At 33.0% G+C, this 14,239-nt stretch overlaps 1 protein-coding gene across 1 annotated transcript; it reads left to right on the top strand.

Moving 5' to 3' along the window:
* The first annotated feature begins 11,989 nt into the window (after positions 1–11,989).
* Positions 11,990–13,898, top strand: LOC114265772 (uncharacterized). The gene is made up of 3 exons (XM_082871644.1): positions 11,990–12,170; positions 12,348–12,969; positions 13,292–13,898. The coding sequence occupies exons 1-3, from the start codon at positions 11,990–11,992 to the stop codon at positions 13,896–13,898; spliced, it is 1,410 nt and encodes a 469-aa protein (XP_082727770.1).
* The last annotated feature ends 341 nt before the right edge of the window (positions 13,899–14,239 follow it).

Genomic DNA, 14,239 nt, shown 5'->3' with positions numbered 1-14,239 from the left:
AATGTGTTAGGTTTTCCCGAACCAATATGCTAGGTTTTGAATGAGCTAAAATTCAAATAATAATAATAATAATAATAAGATATATTTGATCATTGGATACCCAAGATATATTTGATCTATTTCAGTGAGCTAGATTTTAACCATTTTTGGTACCCAAAATAATTTGAAAGATCTCATGCTTAACACTAATTTACAAAAAAGATTTACTTATCTTCTTTCTTGTAAGTAAAAAGGGCAGCACATTCAAATTCCTCTCCAAATGCTTTTCACTAAAGTTTATTTTTGTTGATCGAAAAAAAAAAAAAACTAATGCATTTTTACAAACATCTTAAATGCAATCAAAATTCAAAGAATAGTTTGAAAATAATCGTTTAAAATCCAATTTGGAATAGTTTCAAACAGTCTCTCATTCTTCGGATTATCTTAACTACGATCAAAAAATCGTTCAAAACAATTTGGAACAACTTAAATCCAATCAAATTCAAACATCTTAAACACTAGAGAGAAAAATAGTTTAAAATCATTACCAAATTTGGAGGAAAAAAAAAAAAAAAACCCCTTAAGTTGTAGTTTCACTAGCCCAATGTTCAAAATTCTGAGATAATTCGAAGAATGAGAGACAAAATTGGATAAAAATCAAAGTGAATAGAGTTTTCTAAACAGCAAAAAATGAAGGGTTAGTAAAATTATAATAAATAGGTCATATGGGTTTCACCCCACAAACAATGAACTTAAAAGAAGTAAAAAATTAACAAGTAAAGAAGAGTTCACAAAATAGACCATAACACAATGTGAGAGAGAGAGAGAGAGAGAGAGAATATATCATCAAAAGAACACAAGATGCACAAACTTCAACTGTTTCTATATATTAACACATAATCGGAATAAGGCTCACAAAATGGACCACATGTATTAAGTTGCAGAAAATGGAGATGGAAGAGTTTCGATTTTGCGGGAAGGTCATTGAGTAGCATCATAGAAGGGAGAGAAAATTGTCGAGGTCGCGTTAGGAGAAAAACGTTAGGGCTTTCTTAGAGGGAGAAAGTAGGAGTGAGAAAGACAAACAGAGAGAGAGGAGCTTTTCAGTCAAGACAATAACTGGTTGAGAAGGTTTCAAGTTTTTTCCATTAAATTATTCAATGGCTTAGATTAGTTTGTGAAGATTCAATGGTTAAGATATAAGGTGCACATGGTAACAGGACCTAGAAATCAAAAGTGACAAAATAGTGAAAAAAAAATTCTTTATTTTTTGCAAGAAACATTTATATATATTTTGCAAGAAATTGAAAAGAAACTTACCATATTGTAATGGGTTGTACACTAAATTTAACAATCTTACATTTTCAAACATTATCATTTATCATGCTAAACAAAGAAGGAAAAAAAAAATATTTCAAAAATTTTCCCTTTCTCACACTTTCCATTACTTCTATCCTAAAGTTTCACACTAATCTTTCATAGTTGCTAGGAAAGTCTCCACGCTTAGAGGGAAAACAATAATTCATGGATTATCTTCATATCAATACACTCTTGAAAAAAGTATTCAGAGGAAATTCATTTTATTAAACACAAGCTTCATGTGGATTGAAAATTAAAATTAAAATCGTATAACAAAGGAAATTCGTTTTATCAAGCATAAGCTTCATATCGATTGCTTTTTAGCTAAAATTAAAATCATATACTTCAATTCTTTTTAGCTTTTCACACTTTCTTGTTGGTTGGAGTATTTTCCCTATTATCTTGTCAACTGCTCATGCTTAAACAACGATACAAGTGAAGTTCAAGCACTATTTGATTAGCATTTTTTGAAGTATTTCTATTGTTTGTGAACTAATTTCACTTATATATATATATATATATATATATATATTAAAAAACCAATCAAACAAATTATTTACTTGAGATGGCTATTTAATTCAGCTAGAACAAGTACTAAACATTACCAAAAACACTTGGAAGAACTATTTGCCCTAACTTACAAATTGGAAGGTCCCAACCACAAGTTATAGTTGCTTCATGTGAATATCACTAAATATATTTTGAAATAGTCAATCACAAGTTTTCAACATCTAAATGCAATGAAAATATAGCTCCAAAATACATTTGTTTAAATTGCTAATGAACTAGGCATTTTTACAAACATCTTAAATGCAATGGAAATTCAAATAACATAATTAGCCCTATAATTTTAATGCCAAATTTTCTCATGAAATATTTTGCAACAACTCAAGAACAAGTCATGGAAGCAGCAACAATATGGTTACAAAATACTATATTAAATAATAATGTAAAAATGGATTATCTCATTAAGAATGTCAACGAAGATATATAAATAGCAAAATAGAACAAAATCCTTACCAAGCCTTGCTTCAGTATAAATTTCGCCAAGAGACATTCACTGGAATAGAAATTCAAATAGAACACTAGAGACAACAAATAGGGTAGAAATCAAAGAGTATAGTTTTAGAAGAGGGATGATTTCAAAAATATCCAAAGAGAGTAAAAAATAGGGAGTTTTAGAAGAGATTTAAGGGTTTTAGAAATAATCAGGGGAAGGCATACCTTGTTGATTGCTCTTCAAAAAAAAAAAATCCTTTGTTTTCTCATAAACCAAACAAAGGCTCGTTGAGTTAGATTAGGGTTTTAAACTGAATAGCCACTTAGAACTTGTAGTCAGTCGAGCCAAACGAAGAGAGACGAATGAGCGCAGTAGAGAGAGAAGAGAACGAGAGGAGCAGGAGAAGGGGGAGCGAGAAAGAAAAAAGAGTGAAAGTAGAGACAGAGAATATGTTAATATTGGAGATGGTCAATCGGTTGCTCCGGTGTTCAATTTTTCAAAATTAAAGAATTCAATGTCAGGATGTATTTGTGTAATCCAACGGCCAATAATGAAGTTGTATATGGTGTGCAACTCTTAAGGGATTGTACAATGACAGCTCCCCGTCAAAGGTTTAAAAAGTATATTGTTTTCTTGGCTTTGACTTCCCTCAAGTTAACCTCTCAATTTGAGAGAGTGTTTGAATTTATCAAGTTTATTTTGGAATTAATTTCGATAATTTGAATCGTTCATGTTTTAAGACTCATTGAATAGAATATTTTGTAAGTATTAATAATACATGTAACCATAATAATAATGCGGAATTAAACTTAACAGGATCTTGAATTCAATACAACTCAAGAATAAAACGAACATACCTTTGTCAGCCATTGAATTAGAGAAGTTGAGAAAATACCTCTTAGAGTTGAACCTTTAATTCTTGGCTCACCTTCTTCTCTCTGTCTCTCTTAATTAGGATGACTATAAAACTTAAACTGATGGAAAATACTTATGATATGAAAGGGGAGTCACCCATCCTTATATAGAGGAGATAAAAGGGCCAAATAAACTCTATTAGAAGAATTCCTAATCCATCAAGGTTTCCTTCTTATCTTTGAAGAGTGATTGTATTAAAATTCTAATTACTGAACTTTATATATAATATTGGCTTTATCTAATTGTGGAGTCCAAATAAAATAAAACATGTAAAATATGTAGGCTATTGGGCCACACTAGAAAATAAATCCAACATTCTCCCACTTGGCCCATTAAGCCGATTATGATGCAATTATGAGTTTTTCCAAAAAATATGCAACTTATAAATTTTTTTTTGACTCATTGGATTCCACACTAAAAACTTTGACACGTGATCACGAATTTTAAAAATAGCCAATAAGTTCAGATATATTAGAAACTATAATACTGTGATTACTTCAGATCATCAATGTGAGTCATAGCGGTTATATAACATTTATGTCATATTTCCTTCTATGCACTACACCATTGATAACCTTCACCAACCCAGTCCTTTATTGGGATATATAATTATTTGCCTAAAAGGCCCCTGTAATTTGTCTTGTTAAGACATTCCCTGTTTATCAATATTCAAATTAATGTGTACACACACTTTTAGAAACAGGAAAAATAGAAACAAAATTATTATTGCGCAAATAGTGTCGAATAAAAAATAAGCACTCACGATTAACCATACACATCAAGGGTTGCTTAAAAGACCCATCCTGATAACATGCTCTTTGTATGTCTTTGGTGGCAATCCCTTTGTGAATGGATCAGCAATCATACGAGAGGTGCTTAAGTTTTCAATTAACACTTGTTGTTTCTAGACTCTTTCTCTAACGACTAAGCACTTTACTTCCATGTGTTTGGAACCACTAGAGTACTTTCCATTCTTAGAGAAGAAAACGGTTGCGGTATTGTCACAATATATCTTCAGCGGCCTGGCAATTGAGTCAACAACACCAAGTCTTGAGATGAAATTTCGCAACCATAAAGCATGATTGTAGCCTCAAAGCATATGTAATATCCTTCATTTGTTTTCTTTCCAAGTCATTCCTTGGACACTGTTTTTCACTTAATTTATCACCTTTCGTGATGGGTGCATCACCGGCTAAACAAAATTGCATATTGAATCTCTCCAAAAACACAATCAATATATCCTTTTTGAGATAGTCCTAGCAATCCTCGAGATCGATCCCTAAAGATCTCTATGCCAATAACATAGTTTGCCTCACCCATATCGACAATTTTAAAGTTCTTGGAGAGATATTCCTTGGTTTCATGTAATAAGCCAAGGTCATTACTAGCTAACAAAATGTCATCCACATATAGCACCAAAATAATGAACTTGCTCCCACTAACCTTCAGATATATGCACTGATCAATTGCATTTTCCTTAAATCCGAAAGAGATAATGGTATCATTAAACCTTAAATACCATTGCTTGGAAGCTTGTTTAAGGCCATATATGGATTTCTTTAATTTGCAAGCTAAATGTTCTTTACCTTTCTTTGCAAATCCTTCTGGCTGCTCCATATAAATTTTTTCATCCAAATTCCATTTAAAAAAACAGTTTTCACATCCATTTGATGCAACTCTAAGTCATAATGAGTTACCAATGCTAGGATGATTCTAAGCGAGTCCTTCTTAGATACTGGAGAGAAGGTCTCTGTATAGTCTATGCCTTCTTTTTGAGTAAAACTCTTGGCAACAAGTCTAGCTTTAAATCGTTCGATATTGCCTTTTGCGTCACGCTTGGTCTTGAAGACCCATTTACACCTGACCTTTTGGCAGTTATTAGGCAATTCAATGAGATCCTAAACACTATTCTGTTCCATGGATTTTAACTCTTCATTTATAGCATTGATCCATTTAGAAGAATCATCACTATTCATGGCTTGTGAAAATGAGACTGGATCTTTGTTAATCCCAATATCAAAATCATATTCCTGTAGATACACCAGGTAATCATCTGGAATGGCAGGCTTTCTTTCCCTCTGAGATCTTCTCAGAACTGCCGGTTGTGGTGGTTCTACAATATTTTCAATGGTGGTATCTTCATGAAGTGGTGAAACATGAGGTGGTGAAGGATTTTCATTATGTTGTTCGTTTCCCTCAGCCTGTGAAATAGTCTGAGGAACAACAATTTTTCGATAAGGATCAAATGTTGGGACATCCACCCTAATTTCCTCGAAATTCACCACTCGTGTTTTCTCACTCCCACTAATTTCACCATTCTCTAAGAATCTAGCATTACCAGTCTCCACTATCCTCGTATTGTGATTAGGACAATAGAATTTGTACCCTTTAGATTTTCTAGATAACCAATGAAATATCCAGATATTGTTTTTGAGTCCAACTTTTTCTCTTGTGGGTTGAAGATTCTTGCCTTCGCTAGACAACCCCAAATATGTAAGTGTCTCAAACTAGGTTTCTTACCAGTCCACAACTCAAAAGGAGTTGTTGGGACCGCTTTACTAGGAACCCTATTTAAGATATACATTGCAGTCTTTAAAGCTTCACTCCACATTGAAATAGGTACAATTGAGTAACTTAACATACTCCTAACCATTTCTTTAAGTGTACGATTACGCCTTTCAGCAACTCCATTTTGCTGTGGCGTACCAGGCATTGTATACTGAGCACGAATGCCTTTCTTTTCTAAGAATTTGGCAAATGGGCCAGGATTTTAGCCTGAATCATCATATTTACCATAATACTCACCACCCCTGTCTAATCTCACTATTTTAACATTTCTATCTAATTGTCTCTTGACTTCAGTTATGTACACCTCAAGGATGTCAACAGTCTGAGACTTTTCATGAATTAGATACACATATCCATAACGTGAGAAGTCATGTATAAATGTGATAAAATATTTTTCACCACTAAGACAGGGGATGTTGAGTGGCCCGTAAATATCTGTATGAATTATCTCAAGAAGCTCATTACTTCTTGTGGCACCTTTCTTGGTGTGTTTGGTTTGCTTTCCTTTAATGCAATCCACATATCTCAAAATCAGTGAAGTCTAGGTTTTCTAAAATCCAATTCTTCACCAATTTTTCAATTCTATTTCTAGAGATATGCCCCAACCGTCTATGCCACAAGATTGAGGATTTTTCATTAATTAGACCACGTTTTAAACCAATATTCGAATGTAGAGTTACTAATGATTGTGCAAACTCATGATTTAATGTAATTTTATATAAACCATCACATAAATTACCAGAACCAATCACTATAAAACATCAAATTGAGTTTTCCACAACTAAATAAAATTGAATATCCAACACGATCTTATTTGGATAACGAAACTAAATTCCTAGAATTTGAAGGAACATAAAAAGTGTCTTCTAGATCCATCTGATGACCCGTCTCTAAGATCAGTCAATAGGTTCCTACAGCTACGACTTCAGCTTTGAGACAGTTCCCCATATAGACAAATCTTTCACTTTCCTTCAGTTTCCTGGTTGAGAGGTATCCCTGCATGTCATTTGTAATGTGGGTCGTGGCCCCAGAGTCATTCCACCAAGTATTAGAAGATACTTCAGCAAGATTTGATTCATAACAAACAAAAGAAAATTTTTTATATTTCTTTTCGAACCAAGCCTTTCACTTGCTGCAGTCTTTCTTCACATGTCCCTTCTTTGCCACAAAAGTAGCACTTGACAGTGAAACCATTCTGAGCCTGATTTTCTTCCCCAGGTTCATTCTTTTTCTTCGGTGGATTTTTCTTTGATTTTACAAACTTACCCATCTTTTTCTTTATAGCTCCATAAGTTACAGTCAATGCAGTTTGACGTCCTTCCTCCCTCAACCTCACTTCCTCCTAAACACACATATTAGTCAGCTCATTCAAACTCCACTTATCTTTATTGGTGTTATAGTGAATTTTGAATGCACCGAACTGTGATGGAAGTGAGTTGAGAATAAACTGCACGAGGAAAGTTTCATCAACCTGCATCCCTAAAGTTTTAAGTTTTGCAACTTTGTCGCCATATTGAGGATGTGATCCTAAAACTCCTCGGTGGCCATTATATTTCATTGTTGTTAATTCAACCATAATAGTGCCAGCAAGTGGCTTGTCGATCTTCAACAGCCTTTAACCAAATTTTACTTTAAGCATTAGGGTAACGTCACTAAAGAGTCCTTTGGTCAATAATCAAGTAAGATCCCAGGAAGGTCGGAGGAGTCAATATAGCCTCCCTTCTACGTCCAACCACCTTAGATAGCAAGCTATCTTTTTGACAGATCTTAAGAGGTATTAACACAAGATCTCATAAGTAACATGGAAAAAGGCATAAACAATATACATATTAAAGCTTTGAGAATTTTGATGAACTATTGATATCACATAAGTCTTTCCTTTGGGAAAAACTTAGGTATATCTATTGTCCACTCGTCAAGAATCACTTATGTAGGTCTAAAGTAATTTATGCAATTTTCCAACTAGTCAAGTTACCTTTGGGTATTCAATTCTAATCTATCAAATTACATAAGTTACATTATCCTACCCAGTTTATAATTATTTAAAAGTGACTCTCCTTTGGGCTAGTCTCAATCTCCTAATTATAACTGCAATTGAGAATATTATCGACCTTAATGTTACCCTTTTAACAATTCTTTTATGTAGTTCTATATTCATAAGTTTTACAAATCTAGGCCACTTTGGCAGCTACTAAATTAGTAAACACTATGAATACGGAACTAACCAACAATATTCTCTATTCATTAATTTTGAGTTATTTAATTATCATTAATTCCATCACAATTTTAATGAAATCACTATTTTATGATTTCTAAAATTTCTTTTATGTGATTGCAATTACCAATATAATAATAATAATAACTCTGGACGAACATGAATATTTATATATCAAAAACATGTAATATAACAATCATGAATATCTCATATAATGGTTAATAAGAATTACACCTAATATGAATTAACCACATCAATATTTAATATTTAATGTCATAAAATTATATCATGATATCAATTTTAAATCATGAAAATATATAAATATTATCAATAATAGACAATTAATGTGCATAATTAGACAAGGCAAAACATAATCCTCTAATGTGATACAATCAAATAAATATATTTATTTAATAGACCGAACGATTCAGCAAAATTCTAAAATTGCTTTTAATCTATGCACTTTATCATAACGGCAAGCAATATACTCAATTCAATAACATATTATGATGATTATAAAAATTATTATCTCTAAAATTAATAATAATCCGAAACATGCATATATACATATAATTGAGACATAAAAAAAAACGAAGCATGCATAACCATGACGCAAGGCTTTATAAAACTAGGCCACGTTTTAATCATATTATAAACTGACCCATTTTTTTAATTAATCGACTCAATTTTAAATCTTTTAAGTTTTAGCCACGTAAAATTATAATAACCGCTTTAAAAATTAATACGATTATTTTAGCCAAAACTTTACATCCCAAATATGATTTAAAAATTATTGTCGATAATAAACAAAAAAAAACAAATGTACCATTTTATGAATAATTATAATAATAATATTCATAAATATATTATTATTCCAAGGTGTATTGATTCACAAACTAAAGTTCTGATACCACATGTAAGTATTAATAATACATGTAACCATAATAATAATGCGGAATTAAACTTAACAGGATCTTGAATTCAATACAACTCAAGAATAAAACGAATATACCTTTGTCAGCCATTGAATTAGAGAAGTTGAGAAAATACCTCTTAGAGTTGAACCTTTAATTCTTGACTCACCTTCTTCTCTCTGTCTCTCTTAATTAGGATGACTATAAAACTTAAACTGATGGAAAATACTTATGATATGAAAGGGGAGTCACCCATCCTTATATAGAGGAGAGAAAAGGGCCAAATAAACTCTATTAGAAGAATTCTTAATCCATCAAGGTTTCCTTCTTATCTTAGAAGAGTGATTGTATTAAAATTCTAATTACTGAACTTTATATATAATATTGGCTTTATCTAATTGTGGAGTCTAAATAAAATAAAACATGTAAAATATGTAGGCTATTAGGCCACACTAGAAAATAAATCCAACATATTTATGTAAAAAATCAAGATGATTGGACATTGGTAACTATATATTTGAATCATATTTATTTTTTAAAAAATAGACGGCAAATATAATTTTAACAATAACCATTCATTTTTTTGTAATATAAATTTAATTCAAATATATAGTTACCAATGTCTGGTCATCTTAAGTTTTTACATGAATATTCTACTTAACGAATCTTACAAAATAAACGATTCAGATTTTCAAAATGTGACCTATGATGGGCTCCACTGATCCCTTAAGTTATTTTATGTTGAGATCCTAACATAAGAAAAACCCAATATTACCTGTCAAAGTTCTTACAAATAATTTTTATTTTTATTTTTAAATTTCTATGTAGAACAACACTTTTTATACAAAATATATGATTTTTTCTATTCATCATTGCAATCTATCTTTTACATATGTTTTCATATATATATAACAACACCATCATTACCATCATTTTCAAGTTACAATCAAATACCAACAACAACAACAACAACCAAAAAAATTTCCGAAAAGTATTTACATAGCTTAGGAAACTGTTTGTTGAACTCTTGAAACGATATAAACACAGAAATCAGATATTGATTCTGACACAAAATATATAAATATTAAATAAGATTTTATAAAATTTGTTGGAACTAAAAAATCATGTCCATTAATATTTTTTTGGGGGGTACCTTAATTAAGTTATTGGTTCCTATATATTATTTCAATTGATTCTTGGTGAATTGATCAGTCTCTCTCTAGGTTTCATTATTGTTCAACTAGAAATAGAGGCAAGGGAAGTTAGCCCTAAGCACTAACCTTCGTTCAACAACCCATCCTTTTGATGCTCTAACTGTGGAAGAGATGTTTAAAAAAAAGGCAATATGCATGCGGAGATTCTTGATTTGAGTTCAAACCCACTATAACCTAACATGAGGTCTCTCTCTCATAACAACTTCATGGAAGGAGAATCCAGTGAACACTAAACCTACACCCTATGAAGCACGGATACTCCGAAATGACCCTTGTACTTGTGTCGGATACGTATCGGATACGGATACGCGTCTAATATGGTGGGATACGTATCAGATATGGAAAATAAGTATCCCAATTTTTTAAATTTTTTTTTGAATTTTAGATATGTTTGGGATACGCGAGGATACTTCAAGGATACGGTTGGGATACTTTCAGGATATGGTGGGGCGAAAAAATAATTTTAAAAACTTATAATGAGATCAAAATGTAAAATAACAAAAGTAATCCAAAATAAAACAAAAAAAAAAAATCAACCAAGCCCTACCTCAAGGCTCGCAAATAGCAGCAAGGAGGAGGAGGAGGAGAAGGAGGAGTCGATCAAGATTCATCATCCCTCTCTCCCTCTCGCTAGATCTCACTCTCTCTCTCTCTCTCTCGCTCGCTCGATCTCTCTGTCCCCCTCGCTCAATCTCACTCACTCTTTTTCTCTCTCCGTCTCGCCCTCGCTCCCTCTCTCTCCGTCTCGCCCTCGCTCCCTCTCTCTCTCTCACTCTCCCTCTCGCTTGATATCTCTGTCCCTCTCGTTCAATCTCACTCACTCTCTCTGTCTCTTCCTCTCGCTCAACCTCACACTTTCTCCCTCTCATTGTACTAACCCCTTTGACTTCTTATTTAGTTTTTCCTTTTGTTTGGCAGCTAAGCTAAAAGGCAATCCTAATCCGAGGTATATAGGCTCTATTTCAGTCCTGTTAAATAGTAACCGAAAATTTACTCTTAATTTTTTTTTCTATACCTGTGTTGCGTCTTCTGCTTAATGTAATTTATATTTTCCCTTTAGTAACTTGTCACAGATTATCTCTTTAAAGATTTAAGAGATTTAATTGAATTACTGAATTTAATTGAATTGAATTGCTGAATTTTTTTTGATGTTCATGCCAAAAGATAACTACATTAATGTTTTGTTTTATTTATTTATCAAATTTATAAATTTTAGGAAATGAGTTTGGGTACTGGAAGTTTAGGTTCAACAAGTGGTACACTAATGGAAAAATATGATCATGCTCCTCTTTGGTGTTATGTTGGAAAAAATGGGAGAAGGAGGTGGCAATACCAAGTTTAAATGCAATTACTGTCAAAATGAGTACAAGGGCTCATACTTTAGGGTCAAGGCACATTTGTTAAAACTTTTGGCCATCAGGTTAGAGTGCGCCCCAAAGTGACTCCGCAACACCTTGCTGAAATGCAAAGGAAAATTGAAGAAGCTGAGAAGAGGTTAAAGATGGCTATGCCTAAAAATGTTCCTTTACCACCTTCCACTTGCAAATCTACTTCAACAGGTTTAGAGCCTTTAGATACCGGAGGATTTAGGATGGAGGGGTATGAGCCAAGAAAAAGAAAGGCTACTAGAACTTCTGCTCTAGAAAAGGCATTCAACCCTGTTATTCGGGAACAATTGCATTCTGAGATTGCTCGCATGTTTTATTTAGCGGGGTTACCTTTTCATTTATCAAGGAACCCATAGTATGTTAGTGCTTTTCAATTTGTTGCCAACAATCCAATTCCTGGTTATGTACCACCTAGTTATAACTTGTTAAGGACTACAATGTTTCAAAAGGAAAGGGCTAATGTAGAGAGGTTGTTGGAGCCAACTAGAGCATCATGGAAGAAAAAGGGGTTGAGTATTGTTTCAGATGGATGGAATGATTCTCAAAGAAGGGCCTTTATTAATTTTATGGGAGCATCAGAAGCTGGAGCAGTGTTCTTGAAAGCTGTTAATTGTGAAGGTGAGCACAAAAACAAGTTTTTTTTTTTTTTTATTTCTAACTTAATTAGTCAATCAATTGAAGAAGTTGGACATCAGAATGTCATTCAAGTCATTACAGATAATGCTCCCGTGTGTAGTGTAACTGGTTTACTCATTGAAAGTAAGTACTCAATTATCTTTTGGACACCATGTGTAGTTCACACACTGAATCTTGCTCTTAAGAATATTTGTGCTCTAAAGGAAACAGGGGGTATTGCTTTTGCTTATGATGAATGTCACTGGATCACACTTTGTGTTGATGGTGAGATGTTTATCAAAAACTTCATCATGAACCATTCCATGTGGTTATCTATTTTCAATGAATTCGTACCCTTGAAGTTGCTTGCTGTTGCAGACACACGTCTTGCATCTGCCATTGTCATGCTCAAAAGGTTTAAACTTAGAAAGCGTGGCCTCCAATCAATGGTTATTAGTGACCAGTGGGTTTCTTACAAAGAAGAAGATGTTGGGAAAGTCGCATCTATGAAGGAAAAATTATTGAATGATGTGTGGTGGGATAAGATTGATTACATTTTTTCTTTTACATTGCCTATCTATGAGATGCTTAGGTTTTGTGACACTGACAAACCATGCCTTCACTTAGTCTATGAAATGTGGGACACCATGATTGAAAAGGTGAAGGCAAGCATCTTTAAGCATGAGGGGAAACTAGATGATGAGGAATCAATCTTTCATTCCGTTGTGCACAATATACTAGTTGAGAGGTGGGCCAAAAGTAACACTCCTCTTCATTGCCTTGCAAATTTTTTGAATCCAAGGTAATAACTTTTTTTTTTGATCGGCAAATATTAGTTGTTAGTTGTTAGATTAACACCTATGGGAGAAATTCTCCCCACTATTGGCAAAGCACTAAAGTGCTTGCACTCCCTTAATTCAACCTCCTAAGGGGAATTAAACCCATGACCTCCTTGGGACTAAGCCCTAAGGAAGGCATGGTGGCCAACTAGGCTAGGCCTAGTTGGTTAAATCCGAGGTAATAACTTAATTCATACTCTTACTAATTAGATTTCTTTGTTCACATTTGTCTTTTAATATGAATAACATAATTTAATTTTGAAACTTTCTAATGTTGTAATCTAGGCATTATATTTCAATGTGGCTTCATGAAAATCTGAATCGTGTCCCTCCTCATAGGGATGAAGAAATTTCAAGTATGAGAAACAAGTGGTTCAAGAAATACTTTCCAAATTTACAGGAGAGAAGGGTTGTAAATGTGGAATATGCCAAGTTTTCAGGAGGTTTGTATATGTTTGGAGATTTTGACTCCAAAATTGATAGAGGAGTATTGGATCCACTAATTTGGTGGTTTACACATGAGTCTCCTGCTCCTATGCTTCAATCTTTAGCATTAAAAACGCTTGGCCAGCCATGTTCCTCATCATGCTGTGAAAGGAATTGGAGAACCTACTCCTTTATTCACTCCATGAAAAGAAACAAAATGACACCACAACATGTTGAAGATTTGGTTTTTGTGCATAACAATCTTCATCTCCTATCATGGAGAAGTCGACAGTACATTGAAGGAGAAACCAAGTTATGGGATATTGGTGGAGATGCTTTTGATTCATTGGAGCGTACAGGCTTACTTGAAATTGCAAGTCTTTCTCTTGATGAACCAGATATGAAAGCTGTGATATTCATTGATGAAAGGGAACAAGTTGAAGATATTGACCTTAAAGACTCTTAGCTTTATAGGAATCTTTCTTTTTTATCAAGTTGTCTATTTCTTTAGGGTTTATTTTTATGCATACTACATTACTAAAAATTGTAAAAATAATATTTTTTACGAATGTATCCCCACCGTGCTTGTATCCTAGTTTTTCAAATTTTGTCATATCACCGTATCTGTATCCATGCTTCCTAGGCTACACCTTACAACTACTTGCAAGAATTAATTAAGGAAAATACTAATCACTTCCAATTAGATGATGACGAGTGTATGTGTAAAAATTGTATTAAAATATATAAAAATATCTAAAATATGTAAAATATATATATTGAAATTTTAATTTTTTGAAAGTTATTTAG

The sequence above is a fragment of the Camellia sinensis genome, chromosome 5, assembly GCF_055761805.1.
Source record: "Camellia sinensis isolate YWXY chromosome 5, ASM5576180v1, whole genome shotgun sequence".
Lineage (NCBI taxonomy): Eukaryota > Viridiplantae > Streptophyta > Magnoliopsida > Ericales > Theaceae > Camellia > Camellia sinensis.
The sequence above is the reverse complement of the archived record's forward strand: the minus strand, read 5'-3'. Positions and strand labels throughout refer to the sequence as shown.

Bases quoted from the DNA above. Each gene is read 5' to 3' on its own strand.
- LOC114265772 (XM_082871644.1), top strand. From the start codon at position 11,990: ATGTTTCAAAAGGAAAGGGCTAATGTAGAGAGGTTGTTGGAGCCAACT. The intron at 12,171-12,347 runs GTGAGCACAAAA...CACCATGTGTAG, and splicing joins GAAAGCTGTTAATTGTGAAG to TTCACACACTGAATCTTGCT. The intron at 12,970-13,291 runs GTAATAACTTTT...GTTGTAATCTAG, and splicing joins GCAAATTTTTTGAATCCAAG to GCATTATATTTCAATGTGGC.